The sequence below is a fragment of the Oryx dammah genome, unplaced genomic scaffold (assembly GCF_014754425.2).
Source record: "Oryx dammah isolate SB20612 unplaced genomic scaffold, SCBI_Odam_1.1 HiC_scaffold_2, whole genome shotgun sequence".
NCBI classification, from domain to species: domain Eukaryota; kingdom Metazoa; phylum Chordata; class Mammalia; order Artiodactyla; family Bovidae; genus Oryx; species Oryx dammah.
Genome location: NW_024070186.1, coordinates 65,542,406 through 65,558,248, shown reverse-complemented (window position 1 = coordinate 65,558,248; position 15,843 = coordinate 65,542,406). Strand labels below are relative to the sequence as shown.

General features: G+C 38.1%; 1 protein-coding gene across 2 annotated transcripts in view; it reads right to left on the bottom strand.

Annotated features, from left to right (window-relative positions):
• NAALADL2 (N-acetylated alpha-linked acidic dipeptidase like 2) overlaps positions 1-15,843 on the bottom strand; it is a 1,592,461-nt gene that overhangs the window by 58,468 nt on the left and 1,518,150 nt on the right. For both annotated transcript variants that reach the window (XM_040249092.1, XM_040249084.1), the window contains one exon: positions 12,317-12,515. In XM_040249092.1, coding sequence (XP_040105026.1) covers positions 12,317-12,515 — 199 coding nt within the window. The remainder of the gene's footprint in view (positions 1-12,316; positions 12,516-15,843) is intronic.

The window sequence follows — 15,843 nt, the reverse complement described above, 5'->3', positions numbered from 1 at the left end:
AGGTTTCTCAGGAGACAGGTAAAGTGATCTCGTATTCTCATCTCTTGAAGAATTTTCCAGTTTGTTGTAATCCACACAGTCAAAGGCTTTAGCATAGTCAGTGAAGCAGAAGTTGATTTTTTTTTTTTAATTCTCTTGCTTTTTCTCTGATCCAATGTATGTTGGCAATTTGATCTCTGGTTTCTCTTCCTTTTCTAAACCCAGCCTGTACATCTGAAAGTTCTTGGTTCATATACTGTTGAAGCCTAACCTGAAGGATTCTGAGCATTAGCTTGCTAGCATATGAAATGAGCACATTTGTGTGGTACTTTGGACATTCATTGGCATTGCCCTTCTTTGAGATTGGAATGAAAACTGTCTTTTTCCAGTTCAGTGGCCACTGCTAAGCTTTCCAAATTTGCTGGCATATTGAATGCAGCACTTTCACAGCATCATCTTTTAGGATTTGAAATAGTTCAGCTGGAATTCCATCACCACCACTAGCTTTGTTCATAGTAATGCTTCCTAAGGCCTATCTGACTTCACTTTCCAGGATGTCTGGCTCTAGGTGAGTGACCACACCATCATGGTTATGTGGGTCATTAAGATATTTTTTTGTACAGTTCTTCTGTGTGTTCTTGCCACCTCTTCTTAATCTCTTCTGCTTGTTAGGTCCACACTGGTTCTGTTCTTTTTTGTGTCCATGTTTGCATGAAATGCTCCCTTAGCATCTCTAATTTTCTTAAAGTGATCTCTAGTCTTTCCCATTCTATTGTTTTCTTCTATTTCTTTGCATTGTTCACTTAAGAAGCCTTTGTTATCTCTTCTCACCATTCTTTGGAATTCTGCATTCAATTCGGTATGTAGTTCCTTTTCACCTTTGCCTTTCACTTCTCTTCTTTTCTTGGCTATTTGTAAGGCCTTCTAGACAACCACTTTGCTTTCTTGCATTTCTTTTTCTTGGGTAGGATTTTAGTCACTGCCTCCTGTACAATGGTATGTACCTCTGTCCATAGTTCTTCAGGCACTCTGTCTACCAGATCTAGTCCCTTGAATCAATTTGTCATTTCTACTGTATAATCATATGGGATTTGATTCAGATCATACTTGATGGACTAGTGGTTTTCCCTATTTTCTTCAGTTTGAGCCTGAAGTTTGCAATAAGGAGCAGATGATGTGAGTCAGCTCCAAGTCTTGTTTTTGCTGACTGTAGAGAGCTTCTTCATCCTTAGCTGCAAAGCATGTAATCAGTCTGATTCTGATATTGACCATCTGGTGATGTCCATGTGTAGAGTCTTCTCTTGTGTTGTTGGAAGAGGGTGATTGCTATGACCAGTGCACTCTCTTAGCAAAAATCTGTTAGACTTTGCCCTGCTTAATTTTGTGCTCCAAGGTCAAAATTTCCTGTTACTCCAGGTATCTCTTGACTCCCTTCTTTTGTATTTCAAACCCCTATAGTGAAAAAGACATATTTATTTTGGTGTTAATTCTAGGAGGTCTTGTAAGTCTTTATGGAATCATTCAACTTTAGCTTCTTTGGCATTAGTGGTTGGGGCATAGATTTGGATCACTGTGATATTGAATGGTTTGCCTTGGAAATGAACAGAGATCATTCTGTCATTTTTCAGATTGCATCCAAGTACTGTATTTCAGACTCTTTTGTTAACTACAAGGGCTACTCCATTTCTTCTAAGGGATTCTTTCCCATAGTAGTGGCTATAATGGTCTTCTGAATTAAACTCACCCATTCCTGTCCATTTTAGTTTACTGATTCCTAAAATATCAATGTTCACTCTTGCTATCTCCTGTTTGACCACATCCAGTTTAACTTGATTCATGGACCTAACAGTCCAGGTTCCTATACAATACTGTTCTTTACAGTATCAAACTATACTTTCACCACCAGACATATCCACAAGTGGGCATCCTTTCTGCTTTGGCTCAGCCTCTTCCTTCTTTCTGAAGCTATCTCTCTGCTGTTCCTCCATAGCATATCAGACACTTACTGACCTGGGGGGTGGGGGGTGGGGGTCTTCTTTCAATGTCATATCTTTTTGCCTTTTCATACTGTACAAGGGGTTCTCAAGGCAAGAATAGTGATTTGGTTTGCCATTCCTTTCTCCAGTGGACTACATATTGCCAGGTCCTAACTAGCAGGGACATGCCTTTCAGCCATTCCACATAGCTGGATGACATGCCCAGTGCCCTGGTTGTCCCACTAATGATCCTTGTTGACCAGCTGTTGGATGTTGGTCAGCCCCATGGGGGCTGAGGCAATAGCCCTGCCTTTAGTTTTTGTCAGTTTGATTACTGTGCATCTAGGCATGGTCCTTCTTGTATTTATCCTGGCTGGGACTCTGTGCTTCCTGGATTTAGTTGACTATCCCATGCTGGGGACTTTTCAGTTACAATCTCCTCAAATATTTTCTCAGGTCCTTTCTCCTTTGGGACCCCTATAATGCAAAGTTGGTGAGGTTTAACACCCTGGGCCTCTGCAGGAGGTCCTCCATTACTAGCAGGTAGGTCTAGCCCATGTTCTTATGAGGTTACTTCTTTTCCCTGGATCCTTATGTGCATGAGACTTTGTGTGGACCCTCCAAAAGTGGAGTTTCTGTTTCCCCCTGTCGTGTGGATTTCCTGTGATCAAATACCACTGGTCTTCAAAGCCAAATTCTCTGGGGGCTTCTTTTCCCATTGCCAGAACCCTAAGCCATGGAACCTGACATGGAGCTCAGAACTTTCACTTCTGTGGGAGAACTTCTATGGTATAATTATTTTCCAGTTTGTTCATCACTCACCTGGTGAGTATGAGATTTGATTTTATTGCAGTTACTCCTCTCCTACTGACTTGTAATGGCTGCTTGTCGTTGGATATAGGATATCTTTTTGGTAGGTTTCAACCTTTATTTTCCTGATGGTTGTTTAGCCATTAGTGATTCTCCTATTTCCATAAAAATGAGGTGAGCTCTTGTCTTTCTACCCCATCATCTTGTCTCCATCTCCAGTAGAGGTATTCTAAATCATGTAAGAAGTTGAGAAAAATCCCCTGATGGTTGTGGCAGGAAAAAGTTAAATATCAGGAAATCCTCCAGAATCTTCTCTATCAAAAAGCCCTAAGCTACAGACAAGAAACTTTGTCAGGGTGCAAGATTTTGTCAAAGGGTAATTACTGTGATATTATTGCAACTTGGGGAAGGGAATTTCACCCCTCTTGAGCCTTCCTGTTTCATCATAGGATTAGCAATTCCACTCCTATATCTTTGCTGCTGCTAAGTCACTTAAGTCATGTCCGACTCTGTGTGACCCCATAGATAGCAGCCCACCAGGCTCCCCCGTCCCTGGGATTCTCCAGGCAAGAACACTGGAGTGGGTTGCCATTTCCTTCTCCAATGCATTAAAGTGAAAAGTGAAGTCGCTCAGTCATGTCTGACTCTTCATGACCCCATGGATTGCAACCTACCAGGCTCTTCCATCCATGGGATTTTCCAGGCAAGAGTACTCGAGTGGGTTGCCATTGCCTATGTCTTTACCCAAGAGATAATCCAAAGTTGTATGGCAAAAGAAGAAAGGCAATTCAATGGGAAAGTAGTTTTTTTTTTTTTTTCTACAAATAGTGCTGGCACAAGATATTCACATGCAAAAATAATGAATCTAGACAGTGACCTTATATCTTTCACAAAAATTAATTGGAAATGGATCAGTGACCTAAATATAAAACACCAAATTATAAAATAACTAGAAGACAACATAGGAATAAAATCTAGATCTAAGCTTGGGTTTGATGATGGGCTGTTAGATGTAATACCAAAAGAATAATTGATGAAAAAAAATGATATGTTAGATTTCATTAAAATTTAAAACTTCTGCTCTGCAACAGTCACTCTTAAAAAAATATATTTGCAGCATTCATACCTGATAAAGTTTTGGCATCTAAAATATAAAAAGAAATTTTAAAAACTCAACAGTAAGGAAACATATAACTCAAAAGATAGGGAAAATATATGAACAAACACCTCACCAAAGAAGGTATACAGATAGAAAGTAAATATATAAAATGATGCTCAACATCATATGTCATTAGAGAATTTCAGTTGAAAACAATGGGATAACATTACCCATCTCTTAAAATGAATGAACCTCACAATACTGACAACAGCAAATGCTAATGAGGAAGTGGAGCGACCAAAAGTCTTCCTTATTGCTAGTGGGAATGCAAAATGGTACAGCCAGTTTGGAAGGCAGTTTGGCAGTTTCTTACAATACTATACATAGGCTTATTATATGATCCAGCAGTTGTGCTTCTTGGTATTTACCCAAATGAGTTGAAAATGTACATCTGCACAAGAACCTGCCCACAGATGTACGTTACAGCTTAGTTCATAACTGTGAAAATTTGAAAGCAACTAAAATGTCCTCCAATTGGTGTATGGATAAACAAACTAGTACATCTAGGCAGTGGAATATGGTTCCGTGATAAAGAGAAATTAATATGAAAGAAACAAATTCATATTGCTTGGTGATGAGGCCTAAATGAGAAGGTTACATGCTGTATAATTCAAACTATATGACTTGGAGACAGTAAAAAGATCAGTGATTGCCAGAGGTGGAGGGATGGATAGGTGGAACACAGATTTTTTTAGGGCAAAGAAACTATTCTATATGATACTGAAATGGTGGCTGTGTGCCATTAAACATTTATTTGTCAAAATCCATAGAATGTAAAGAACAAACAAAAATGAATCCTAATATAAATTATGAACTTTAGTTAATAATACATCAACATTGGCTCATCAACTGTAACACATGTACTACACTGCTATAAGATGTTAATAATAGGGAACTATGTGTCGGGAGCTGAGGGAACTGTTTATGCCTATGAAGAGTTGTATAAGAACTCTGTCCTTTCTGCTCAATTTTCCTTTAAACCTAAAACCGCTCTGTTTTTAATAAATATATATTTTATTGGAGAATGAATAGATTACTGGATTATACTGCTTAGTCCACCTTTGCTGAGAACTATAGGGAGCTAAAAGGAATCCAACAACAAAACACAGATGCCACAATATATCATCTGCAGATCTGCCAGTTCCCTGGAGCAGGAAAGCAGTCCATATTAGAACTACAATAAAGGAAGGAGGGAGAGAGAAGATTCAGAATTCTTAAGAAAATACGTAATCTCCTCCTTACTCAGGGGCAACAAGTTAGATCTTGAATTGCTGAATTTTGATAGTAGTGATATTTTTGCAATGTTTTGTAGTTTTCAACACACTTTCCTTAGTCCCTGATCATATACATCATTGTGTCTGCTCCCCATTGCCTACCAATCTCAGTACCTCTGGAGCTCTTAGCACCTTTTCATTACACTACTACAGTCTGTCATTGTGCTCTTTCTTATACCTCTTCCTCAGGATTAGTAGGATCCCCCTTGACTATAGAGTTTGGGAGGGTTAAGGAACTGAATGTGCATTAAATCAGATTTTTAGAGGAAAAGGACTTTAGAAGTTACAGTAAAGATATTGAGTGTCTTAACTAACTGGCTGGAGAAATGGGCAGAGAGGAGACTCTTTCTACTATTCAACACTGGTTCATCTGCCTAGCTCCATGTGAACCCTAAAATAAAATTCCCACAGCCACTAGTTGGTTAAATTTTCCCATTCTTCCTTAATACCATCTCTCAAGTTGGATTTGCTTTTCATTCCTGACAATAACATGCCAAATCATATTCTCACCACTTCATGCATTTCCTAAATCCACAGTTTCTCTGACTTCCCAGCTCCAGGGCACCCTATTTGGAAGACCAGATAAGTTAACACAGGTTTGTTAATAGCATCTTTTGTGTAAAAAAATAAAGCCCAAAGCTCTCAACAGAGCATGGATGGAACTCTATCTCTTGGTTCCTTCCTACCTTTCCATAATCATGAACCCAATAACAATTCAGGACTCCACTTTCTATGCTTCACTCCCCAGCACACCACACACAACTTCTCCTTTGTGTCTCTCTATTCACTCTATCCTTCCCTGGTAATGCTCCCTTTGTTAGTTAGTTTGGACTGCTACAACAGAACACTATATACTGAGTGAGTTATACACACCACAAATATTATTTCCCACAGTTCTGGAGGCCGAGAAGTCCAAGATCAAGGTGCTGGCAGATTCCATGTCTGGTTAGGGGTTGCTTGGTGAACTATAGATGACTCTGTCTTCACATAGCAGTATGGGTGAAGGAGGTTTCTTCTGTAAGGATGCTAATCCCACTTATGAGTGTCCTCATGACCTAATTATCTCCTAAAGACCCCATCTCCAAACATTATCATTTGGTCTCAACATACAAATTTTGGGAGGACCCAAACATTCAGTCTATAGCACTCCCAAATTTATTGGGTATCCTACTATTCCCTGAAGACCAGATAAATTTTTCCCTCCCTCTGTAAAGTTTCTGACTGCCACAAGGTAATTTCTCTCTTCTGTGAATCCCAACAGCACACCTTACCTGTAGCATTCATTGAGTACTTTGAAAAGGATTCTGGAAATTTATTATGATTTATATATTTTACCTCTTGAATTAAACTCTTTGAAGGTAGAGATCTTATATTGCCTGTTTTCTCCTCTAGTTACTGTGGGAAGCTAGTGGAGCTCCTAGAGGTATAAGGAACTCCAGTACAGTACAGACAGGTTTTGGGACCTCAGTCTACAACAATCCTGAAAAACCTCTGAGAGGATCAGGCAGGAGAAACTGGATATGGTTCTGAGGCCTCAGAAATCAGGAAGCACACATTAGAGTATCACTGCTCTCTGTTCATGGCAACTGAGAGGTAAAGAGTAGATTAAAGAGCCTCCCCACTTGTGCTCATGGTGACCCAATAGCCCAGCAACAGCTTCTGCTCCTGCTACCTGAGAACAAGATGCAGAATGAACCACAGAGGCTCCATGTATCCCAGGGAAGCCCAGTCTACCCTGATGAACTTTAGGAAATCATGAGACACATTGAGGCATGTAGGATCTTAATTTCCTGACCAGGAGTCTAACCTGCACCCCTGCAGTGGGAAAGTGGAGTCTTAGCCACTGGACCTCCATGGAAGTCCTAATGGTAGATTTAAAAATAATCTTGTTCCAGCGGTAGAGTTGGAGGGGAGGCAACAGCAGTCATCTAGGACAGAGACCATCAAGATAGGAACTAAGACAGAGATGGCAGGATGAGAGAAAAGGAATACACCAGGGAGACACTTAGGACATGAACTGGCAGACACTGGCATGCAGGAGTTTCAGTGGCATCACCTGTTGCATGGACATGAGCTTGGACTGACTGTACCATAATCAGGGATGTCAGTTGTCCACTCGAACATAGACTTCCTAATAACCAAAAGTCCTGATGTGTAGTGCTTGCTAATTTCAAGCTACAAAGGGCTTGACAATCAGCTGGAAAATTCCTGATGTTTTTAATGTTCCTTGTGTGGGCCAGAACAAGAGAGCTCTGGCACATCACTGACCTGAATTCAGTGTCAAGCAATCCAGTTTTCAGTTCACTTAAATTTTATTCCTTTTATCCTTCCTTCTTTGAATCTATTGACTATCTGTTTCTTTGCCATTTCTTCTAAGAATGACTCTAAAGCCATTCATAGGATTTTATGGACCTGGAGAAGAGACAGACACTGGACATACATTGCACTGTACATTGGACATACAGTGGAATGTACATTGGATGTACACTGGCGTGTACACTGCACATACACTAGAGTATATAGCACTGTACACTGGTGTCCACTGAACTGTACACTGGACATATGGTGGACTGTACACCAGATGTGCCCGCATGTGTTTCAGATGCGCCCAGCTATGCATTTGGCCTGAACATCGTTCTCCAAATGTGTCCAGCTATGCTCCAGATATTTTCCAGCTGTGTTCCCACTGTGCACTTGGCCTGTATATCTGATTGTCCAGCTGTCCTCCAGCTGTGCTCCAGATGTATTCCAGCTGTGCTCTTGGCCTGTATATCTGATTCTCCAGATGTGTTCCAGCTGTGTCCAACTGTGCTCTTGGACTCTATAGATGTGCACTGGAGTGTTTACTGTACTGTACACTGGAATGTATACTACAATGCACAATGTACACTGGCTGTACACTATACTGTACACTGACTGTATACAGTATACATTGGATGTGCATGGACTGTACACTGGACTATACCCAATGTACACTGGCTGGACACTACTGTACATGGGACTGTATACAATATACAGGTGATACAGATGTGCTCCAGATGTGTACTTGGACTGTACACCAGATGAGTACTGCAGTGTACATTGGAGTATATACTGTACTGTGAAAAAACTGAAACAAGCACCAGTGTTTCTTCTGCTTTTTCCCTTGAGGTCCAGGTAGACACGATTAGTCAATTTTCAATTTCAAGATGCCAAAAATTTTAAAGATCAACTTGCTAGTATTTTATTACAAGCAGAGAGTCACTGATTCTAAATTATATAATGTATAGCTCAAAGAGATGGGAATACAAGACCATCTTACCTGTCTCCTGAGAATCCTGTATATGGGTCAAGAAGCAACAGTTAGAACCTTATTTGGAACAACTGATTGGTTCAAAATTGAGAAAGGAGTATGACAAGGCTGTTTATTGTCACCCTGTTTATTGAACTTATGGGAGCACATCATGGAAAATGCCAGGATGGATGAGTTACAATTTGGAATCAAGATTGCTGGGAGAAATATCAACAACCTCAGATATGCAGATAATACCAGTTTAATGGCAAAAAATGAAGGGGAACTAGGAGCCCCTTGATGAGGGTAAAAAATGAGTGAAAACATTGGCTTAAAACTCAGTATTAAAAAAAAAAAAAAAAAACTAAGATCATGGCATCCAGCCCATCACTTCATGGCAAACAGAAGGGGAAAAGGTGGAAGCAGTAACTTATTTCCTCTTTTGGGCTCTAAAATCACTGTAGAAATGACTACAGCCATGAAATTAAAAGACACCTGCTCCTTGGAAGAAAAGCTATGACAAACCTAGACAGCATATCAAAAAGCAAAAAAAAAAAAAAAAAAATCACTGTGCCAACAAAGGTCTATATAGCCAAGGCCATGGCCTTTCCAGTAGTCATGTGAGAGTTGGATCACAAGGAAGGCAGAGCACCAAAGAATTGATGCCTTCAAACTCTGGTGCTGGAGAAGATTCTTGAGAGTCCCTTAGACTGCAAGGAGATCAAACCAGTCAATCCTAAAGGAAATCAACCCTGAATATTCATTGGAATGATTGATGATAAAGCTGAAGCTCCAATAATTTGGCCACCTGATGTGAACAGCTGATTCATTGGAAAAGACTCTGATGCTTTGAAAGATGGAAGGCAGAAAGAGAACAGGTGATTGAGGATGAGATGGTTGTATGGCATCACCAGTTCTATGGATTTGAACTTAGGCAAACTCTGGGAGATGGTGAAGGACAGGGAGGCCTGGTATGCTGCACCCGTGGGGTTGCAGAGAGTGACACAACTTGCAGTGACTGAACAACAACAATAGCTCAAAAGCAAAAGCCCCACAACTGAACTTGGTATAAATGCATGTTTTTATACTCATAACTAATGTTTTTCAAGGAGAAAATTCAGGGATAAACATTTGTGAAGAAGTTATCATAATAGAGTGCAGGGAATATTACAAAAAAAAAAAAAAAAAAACCTCCCAAGAAACAAAAATCCAGAATCAGAGGGCCTCACAGAGAAGTCCTGCCAAACACTTAGAGGAGAGTTAGCGCCTATCCTTCTGAAGCCAACACCTATTTTTCTGATGTATTTCAAAGTATTTCAGAGGAAGGAACACTTCCAAACACGTTCTGTGAGGCTACCATCACTCTGATACCAAAAACCAGACAAAGATGCCACAGAAAAGTACAGGTTAATATCACTGGTGAATATACATGTAAAAATTCTCAACAAAATACTAGCAAAATGAATCCACCAATATGTTAAAATTGTTACACACCATGATCAAGTGGGATCCCAAGGTTGCAGGGCTTTTTCAATTTATCCACAAATCGAAACTACAATCGAAACTACAAAGATCTGTAGATCAAAACGACAGTGAGATATCACCTCACACGGGTCAGAATGGCCACTATCAAAACATCTACAAACAGTCAATGCTGGAGAAGATGTGTAGAAAAGGGAGCCCTCCTGCACTCTTGGTGGGAATGAAAATTGGTTCAGACACTATAGAGAACCATATGAAGGTTCCTTAAGAAACTGAAAATAGATCCAGCATATGATCCAGCAGTCCCACTCCTGAACATATATATCTGGAAGAAACCGTGATTTGAAAGGATACATGCACCCCACGTTCATTGCAATGTTATTTACAATAGCCAAGACATGGAAGCCACCTAAATGTCCATTGACAGAGTAATAGAAAAAGAAGATGTGGTTCATATGTACAATAGAATATTTCTTAGCCATTAAAAAGAATGAAATAATGCCATTTGTAACAACATGGATGTACCTGGAGATTATCATACTGAAATGTCAGACAAAGACATATATCTATGTTATCACTTAAATGTGATATCTTAAAAAAATGATACACATTAACTTATTTAGAGATGTTGTGGGAGGGGGGTGGGAGGGGGGTTCATGTTTGGGAATGCATGTACACCCGTGGTGGATTCATGTCAATGTATGGCAAAACCAATACAGAATTGTAAAGTAAAATAAAAAAAAAAAAAAAGAAATTGAAAACAGTAAAACAATAAAAACAATAGAAAAAATAAAATAAAATAAAATTAAATTAAAAAAAATAAAATAAAACAAACTGTATAGCCTGGGTCATGATGGTCAATACTCTCTAACAATCTAAGTGTGAAAGAGTTTGGAAAAGATGTGACTGAAATATGATTGAATTAATTTGATGTACACCTGAAACTAACACTTTGCTAATCAACTATTCTCCAACATAAAGTAAAAACAAAACAAAACAAAACAAAACATTTTATTAGTAAAGTGAGAGACAGGATATTCTCAAGTCTGCTTTACTATTTTGGCAAGTCATTTAGCATGACATTTAGCATTTTTGAGCCCAGTTTCCTCATCTGTAAAATGAAGACCCTATGAATATCTGATCCATTGACCCTTTTGCCAGGATTAAATTAATTAATGCATGGAATGGGTTTAACATAGTATCCAAGACATATTAAGAAGTCAATGAATGTTACCAATTAAAAAAATTAAACTGTTTTATTTTTTGAAACTCTACTTGCTCTCTTTGTTTCATTTCTACTATTTCTGACAACCAGAAAAACAAGTATGTGCTTGTGTGATCCTCTAAGAGATTAAATTGAATATGATAATGTTTTATTAAAGTATTTGTTAAAATTATGAAAATATTTTCAGAAATCACTGTATTGCGGCCCTCTAACCAAATATGTCTCATAACCTGGTTGCTGCAACTTTCCTATAAATTCCTCTCCCCCCCTGAATATTTTGCTGTTGCTGATCAGTCACTAAGTCATGTCCAACTCTTTGCAACCCCATGGGCTATAGCACACCAAGCTCCTTTGTCCTCCACTATCTCTGGGACTTTGCACAAATTCATGCCATTGAGTCAGTTATTAAACATATTTAATTCCCTCTTAAAATGTACATAGTTTCTAGAATTAAACACAAAGTTGTAAACATAGACTTACTAGGATAAAAACATAGACTTATCTACTGATTCAGTATTTCTCCCAATACAACCTATAACACATTTAGTTTTTCAGTAGCTATATCACATTTGATTCCCACTGAATTTAATGTAAAAATTCTTAGTCATTTTTTAGATGATACAGCTAACTAGTATCACATGCTGTGCTCTGTTAAGTCGCTTCAGTCATGTCTGACTCTTTGCAACCCCATGGACTGCCTGCCAGGCTCCTCTGTCCATGGAATTCTCCAGGCAAGAACTGAAGTGAGCAGCCATTCTTTCTCCAGTGAATCTTCCCAACCTAGGGGATCAAACCCTTGTCTCTTATGTCTCCTGCACTGGCAAGCAGGTTCTTTATCACTAGCGTCATCTGGGAAGCCCAACTAGTATCATAGATATAGATAATATCCATATCTACAAATAATATCAATATCTACAGATATAAAGAAAACTAAAGTTTTCTTTATTCACCATGTATGCAGTTGAACTTTGATTTGAGGGTAGGAGAATGAGCCTCAAATTGTAGATAAAATAACTACTTCACATTAAAAAAAAAAAAAACAGCCTTATGTTCACAGAAGGTACATATCATATTCTGAAAGTTAAACACAAATATTTCATTGAGAGGCATGAAAATACCAAATTTGAGCACACTTCCTACCTGTAAAACCCTGGTGGTGCATGCTGCACTAGGAAGCTCTTCTCCATGTCCTGGAGAATGTCATTCAGCATCCGCACACGGATGGGAGCTCTTTCCTTGGGGTCATTAGCAGGACGCATCTCATCTGACTGAAAGAGTTCAGCACTCTCCCGCAGGCGTGAGGCCAGGGCTAGCAGTTGAGGGGTGTTGGTTTGATCATCTAGTAAAGATAAGTAGGCCAATCATAGATCAGAGCATCTCAAAGGCACAATATAAACATTTTATAATCATGATGTCAAAAGGAAGATTTACCATCAATTCAACTTTTAAAATCTTTCCACCAAAAATATTCTAATACATTCTACTGAGTATTAAATTTATTACTACTGTGTGTTAGTCACTCAGTCATGTCTGCCTCTTTGGGAACCCATGAACTGTAGCCCACCAGGCTCCTCTGTCCTTAGGATTCTCCAGGCAAGAGAACAGGAGTGGGTTGCCATTTTCTTCTCCAGGGGATTTTCCCAACCTAGAGATCAAACCCAGGTCTCCTGCATTGTAAGCAGATTCTTTACCATCTGAGCCACCAAGGAAACCCACTGCTGATAATAAAATCACCAGTAAATATAAACTGATTGTTGAAAGAATGCAACATTCTCGACACTGTCAAGCCATTTGACACAGACACTTCACACAATTATCTCATTTAATATTCACCAAACATTGTATTGGCATGTTTTTTCATAGAAGCTGAGAGTTAAGGTAAGCAAACTGCTGTAGATCATAAAGTTAAGTAAGTGACAGGTAAGAATTAGAAGACTGATCTTTCTGACTTAAAATTCATACTCTTAATGGAATATCCTGTGTTTCAAGGAAAAAAAAAAACTGTAAAAGGAATTATCTTCTCTTCTGAGAATATGTTACCCTATGTTGTGTGTCTACTGGGGTCTTTTTGCTTTACTAGAGTATTTCTGTAATTTGAAGCTGAAATACACCTTTGATCTGAAAATACACTAAAAACTATCCTATGTAATGTTTATATCATTTTCCTTTTGAGGTGATTTTTGTTTGTTTGTTTTTCCATTTGTTTGTGTAACTTACTGGAAGTCATTCTGATATGAATGGTGGTAGCAAAAGGATCAAAGAATATTCCTTTGATTAAGGGAAGGCTTACACTGTATAGTAATTATGCTGCCAAATCCTAGAATGAGACCACTTGGGTTCAAATCCTTGCTCTACCACATAGTATAGTAGCTTTGTGATGCTGGGTTATTTTGCCTCAATGTCCTCATGTGAAACGAATCTATAGTAGTACTTGCTTTATAGATTTTTTTTATTGAGAGTTAAATAATTAATACTTGTAAAGTACTCCCCTACAGGTAAGCAGTTCCTAGCTGGTGCTTAAACTTGTTTAAAAAGCTTTCTTTTATCATGCTATGGGGTGCCTTCCATCATCTTCCAGATAGCCCCACCATTAGAGGCAGTTTTTGACACCACTGACTATTGCCTCACCCATTCTCAGCCTAGCTACAACTGACTCCAACAAGGTCAGCACTGCACTACAGAGGATTACTTCAAGTCAACATACTGAAATGAATCTGGTAAATCTCAACTGACAATCCTGAGAGCATGGCATTGTGATAAGTAGGTGGAAGACTGAAAAGGGACCTCATGGAACCTTCGCCTGGGAAAGGCTCTGCAAAAGGAAAGGCTGCAAAGGGACACTTCCTCCAAGTGAAGTCTAAGGGTAAGGATCACCAGCTTCCAAAGCACCTGTGTTTTGTGAAAATGCAGATTCCTAGACCCTCTGAATTTCTCTAGGGCCCAGGAATCACAATTTCAACATGCTACTCAGACTATTCCTTATATCTTAATGTTTAAGAAGCACTGTAGAGAGGTTATATGCTAAGAAAATGAAAAGTAGATTAGAATCATAACTGTAGTATAAAATATGTCTGTCACAGAATTATTAATACCAACCTTTAACATAGTGATCTTTATTTCCTCTCACCTTCATTTGATGTGAATGATTTTATATGTCAATTTCATTATAGCCCAGCATAGTTCTGACACTCAGTAATTGTTTACTGACTAAATAAAGTAGACTCAATATTTTTAGAAAAACATCTAATAAATAATGTAATAAAAAATGATAACTATGTAAAGAAATAAGTGGTTTTAATGAAGGCTACAAAGAAAGAGCTTTCTTTGTAGCTCTGTTCACTAAAATTAACAATATGAATACAATCAATTATAGGAGTTCACAGAGTTTTGGCATTTGATATTTTCAATGTGTGTTCCACATTTATTAGCAATCTTGTTTGATTTTACAACAAAACTTGAGGATGCAAGCAGAGATTATTTTGCTCATTGAGAATATCCAGCCTCTTAAGAAACAATATTAATAATGACAATTTATGAAGATATGGTTTCTCTTGAGTTATTAAATTATCATAATATTAACATAGAAAACCTATAGATATCTTTTTGCACAAGGAAAGAAAAAGAAGGATAAAGGCACATTTGGATTATACTAGAATTGAAAGACTGAACAACAGAGAAAACTAGTTCGACATCCTTAAGAGTCTTCCATTTAAGAAAGAAAAATCTCTTCTGATCTAACATACACCACAGAATTGAAGACATTACCACTGAATCAAGTGAGACAAATTGTACCATTCTACCTTATTTGGCCTTAAATGAATTTATCTTTCATGATGGTGCAGGTGGAGAAAATTGACCCCTTTAGGAACTGGTTGGTTTCAGAAAGGACCCTGATAGTAGAAACCTGCCACCGCAGCATACCTGTGCATGACTTCAAGGATATGAGGTTACAGACTGAAAGGTAGCTTTACTCCCAGAGGTTCACTCAATCATTTTGATATATAACTGATGTTCCAAAGATTCCTAATAGCCATTTCTATGATCCCAGATGATTTTCCCTTGTGATCCTTAGGATGAATACTAGAATGCCAGCTCTGTGAGGGAAGAGATTTTTATCTGTTTCATTCACTGTCATTAGGTGTCATTTCCCAGCACTTAAAACTGTGCCTGACAAACCATAATGAATGAATGTATGAATTATATACTGTGATCATAGCATCTGCAATATTTTCGCTTTACTTTCATTGTCTCTCTTTTCCTTGACTGAAAAGTACCCAACACAAACAGTAAATATGTTTTCTCTCTTTGTATCTCTGTACCCTAGCACAATACTGATATATGGCAGTCATTTATTAAAAATCTTGTTGAGTTTATATTGAATTATAAGATAATGTCTTATTTGAGATACAGTATTAAATTATGTCTACAAAATCATTCAGAAAGACATTTAGTGCATAATTAACATCAACAAGTGCTATTTCTTTTACTTTCTTACTAATTATCAATAATAACTGCATAAAAATGGAACAAAAATTAAAAAGTTATTTTAGGGTAAATATAGGTTAAATTAAACTATATAGAATTAAAATTCTACTGATAACTACCCCCCAAACTAAGACTATTAAAAAAAAAAAAAAACACTTCATTTAAGGCACAGTGAATGCCAG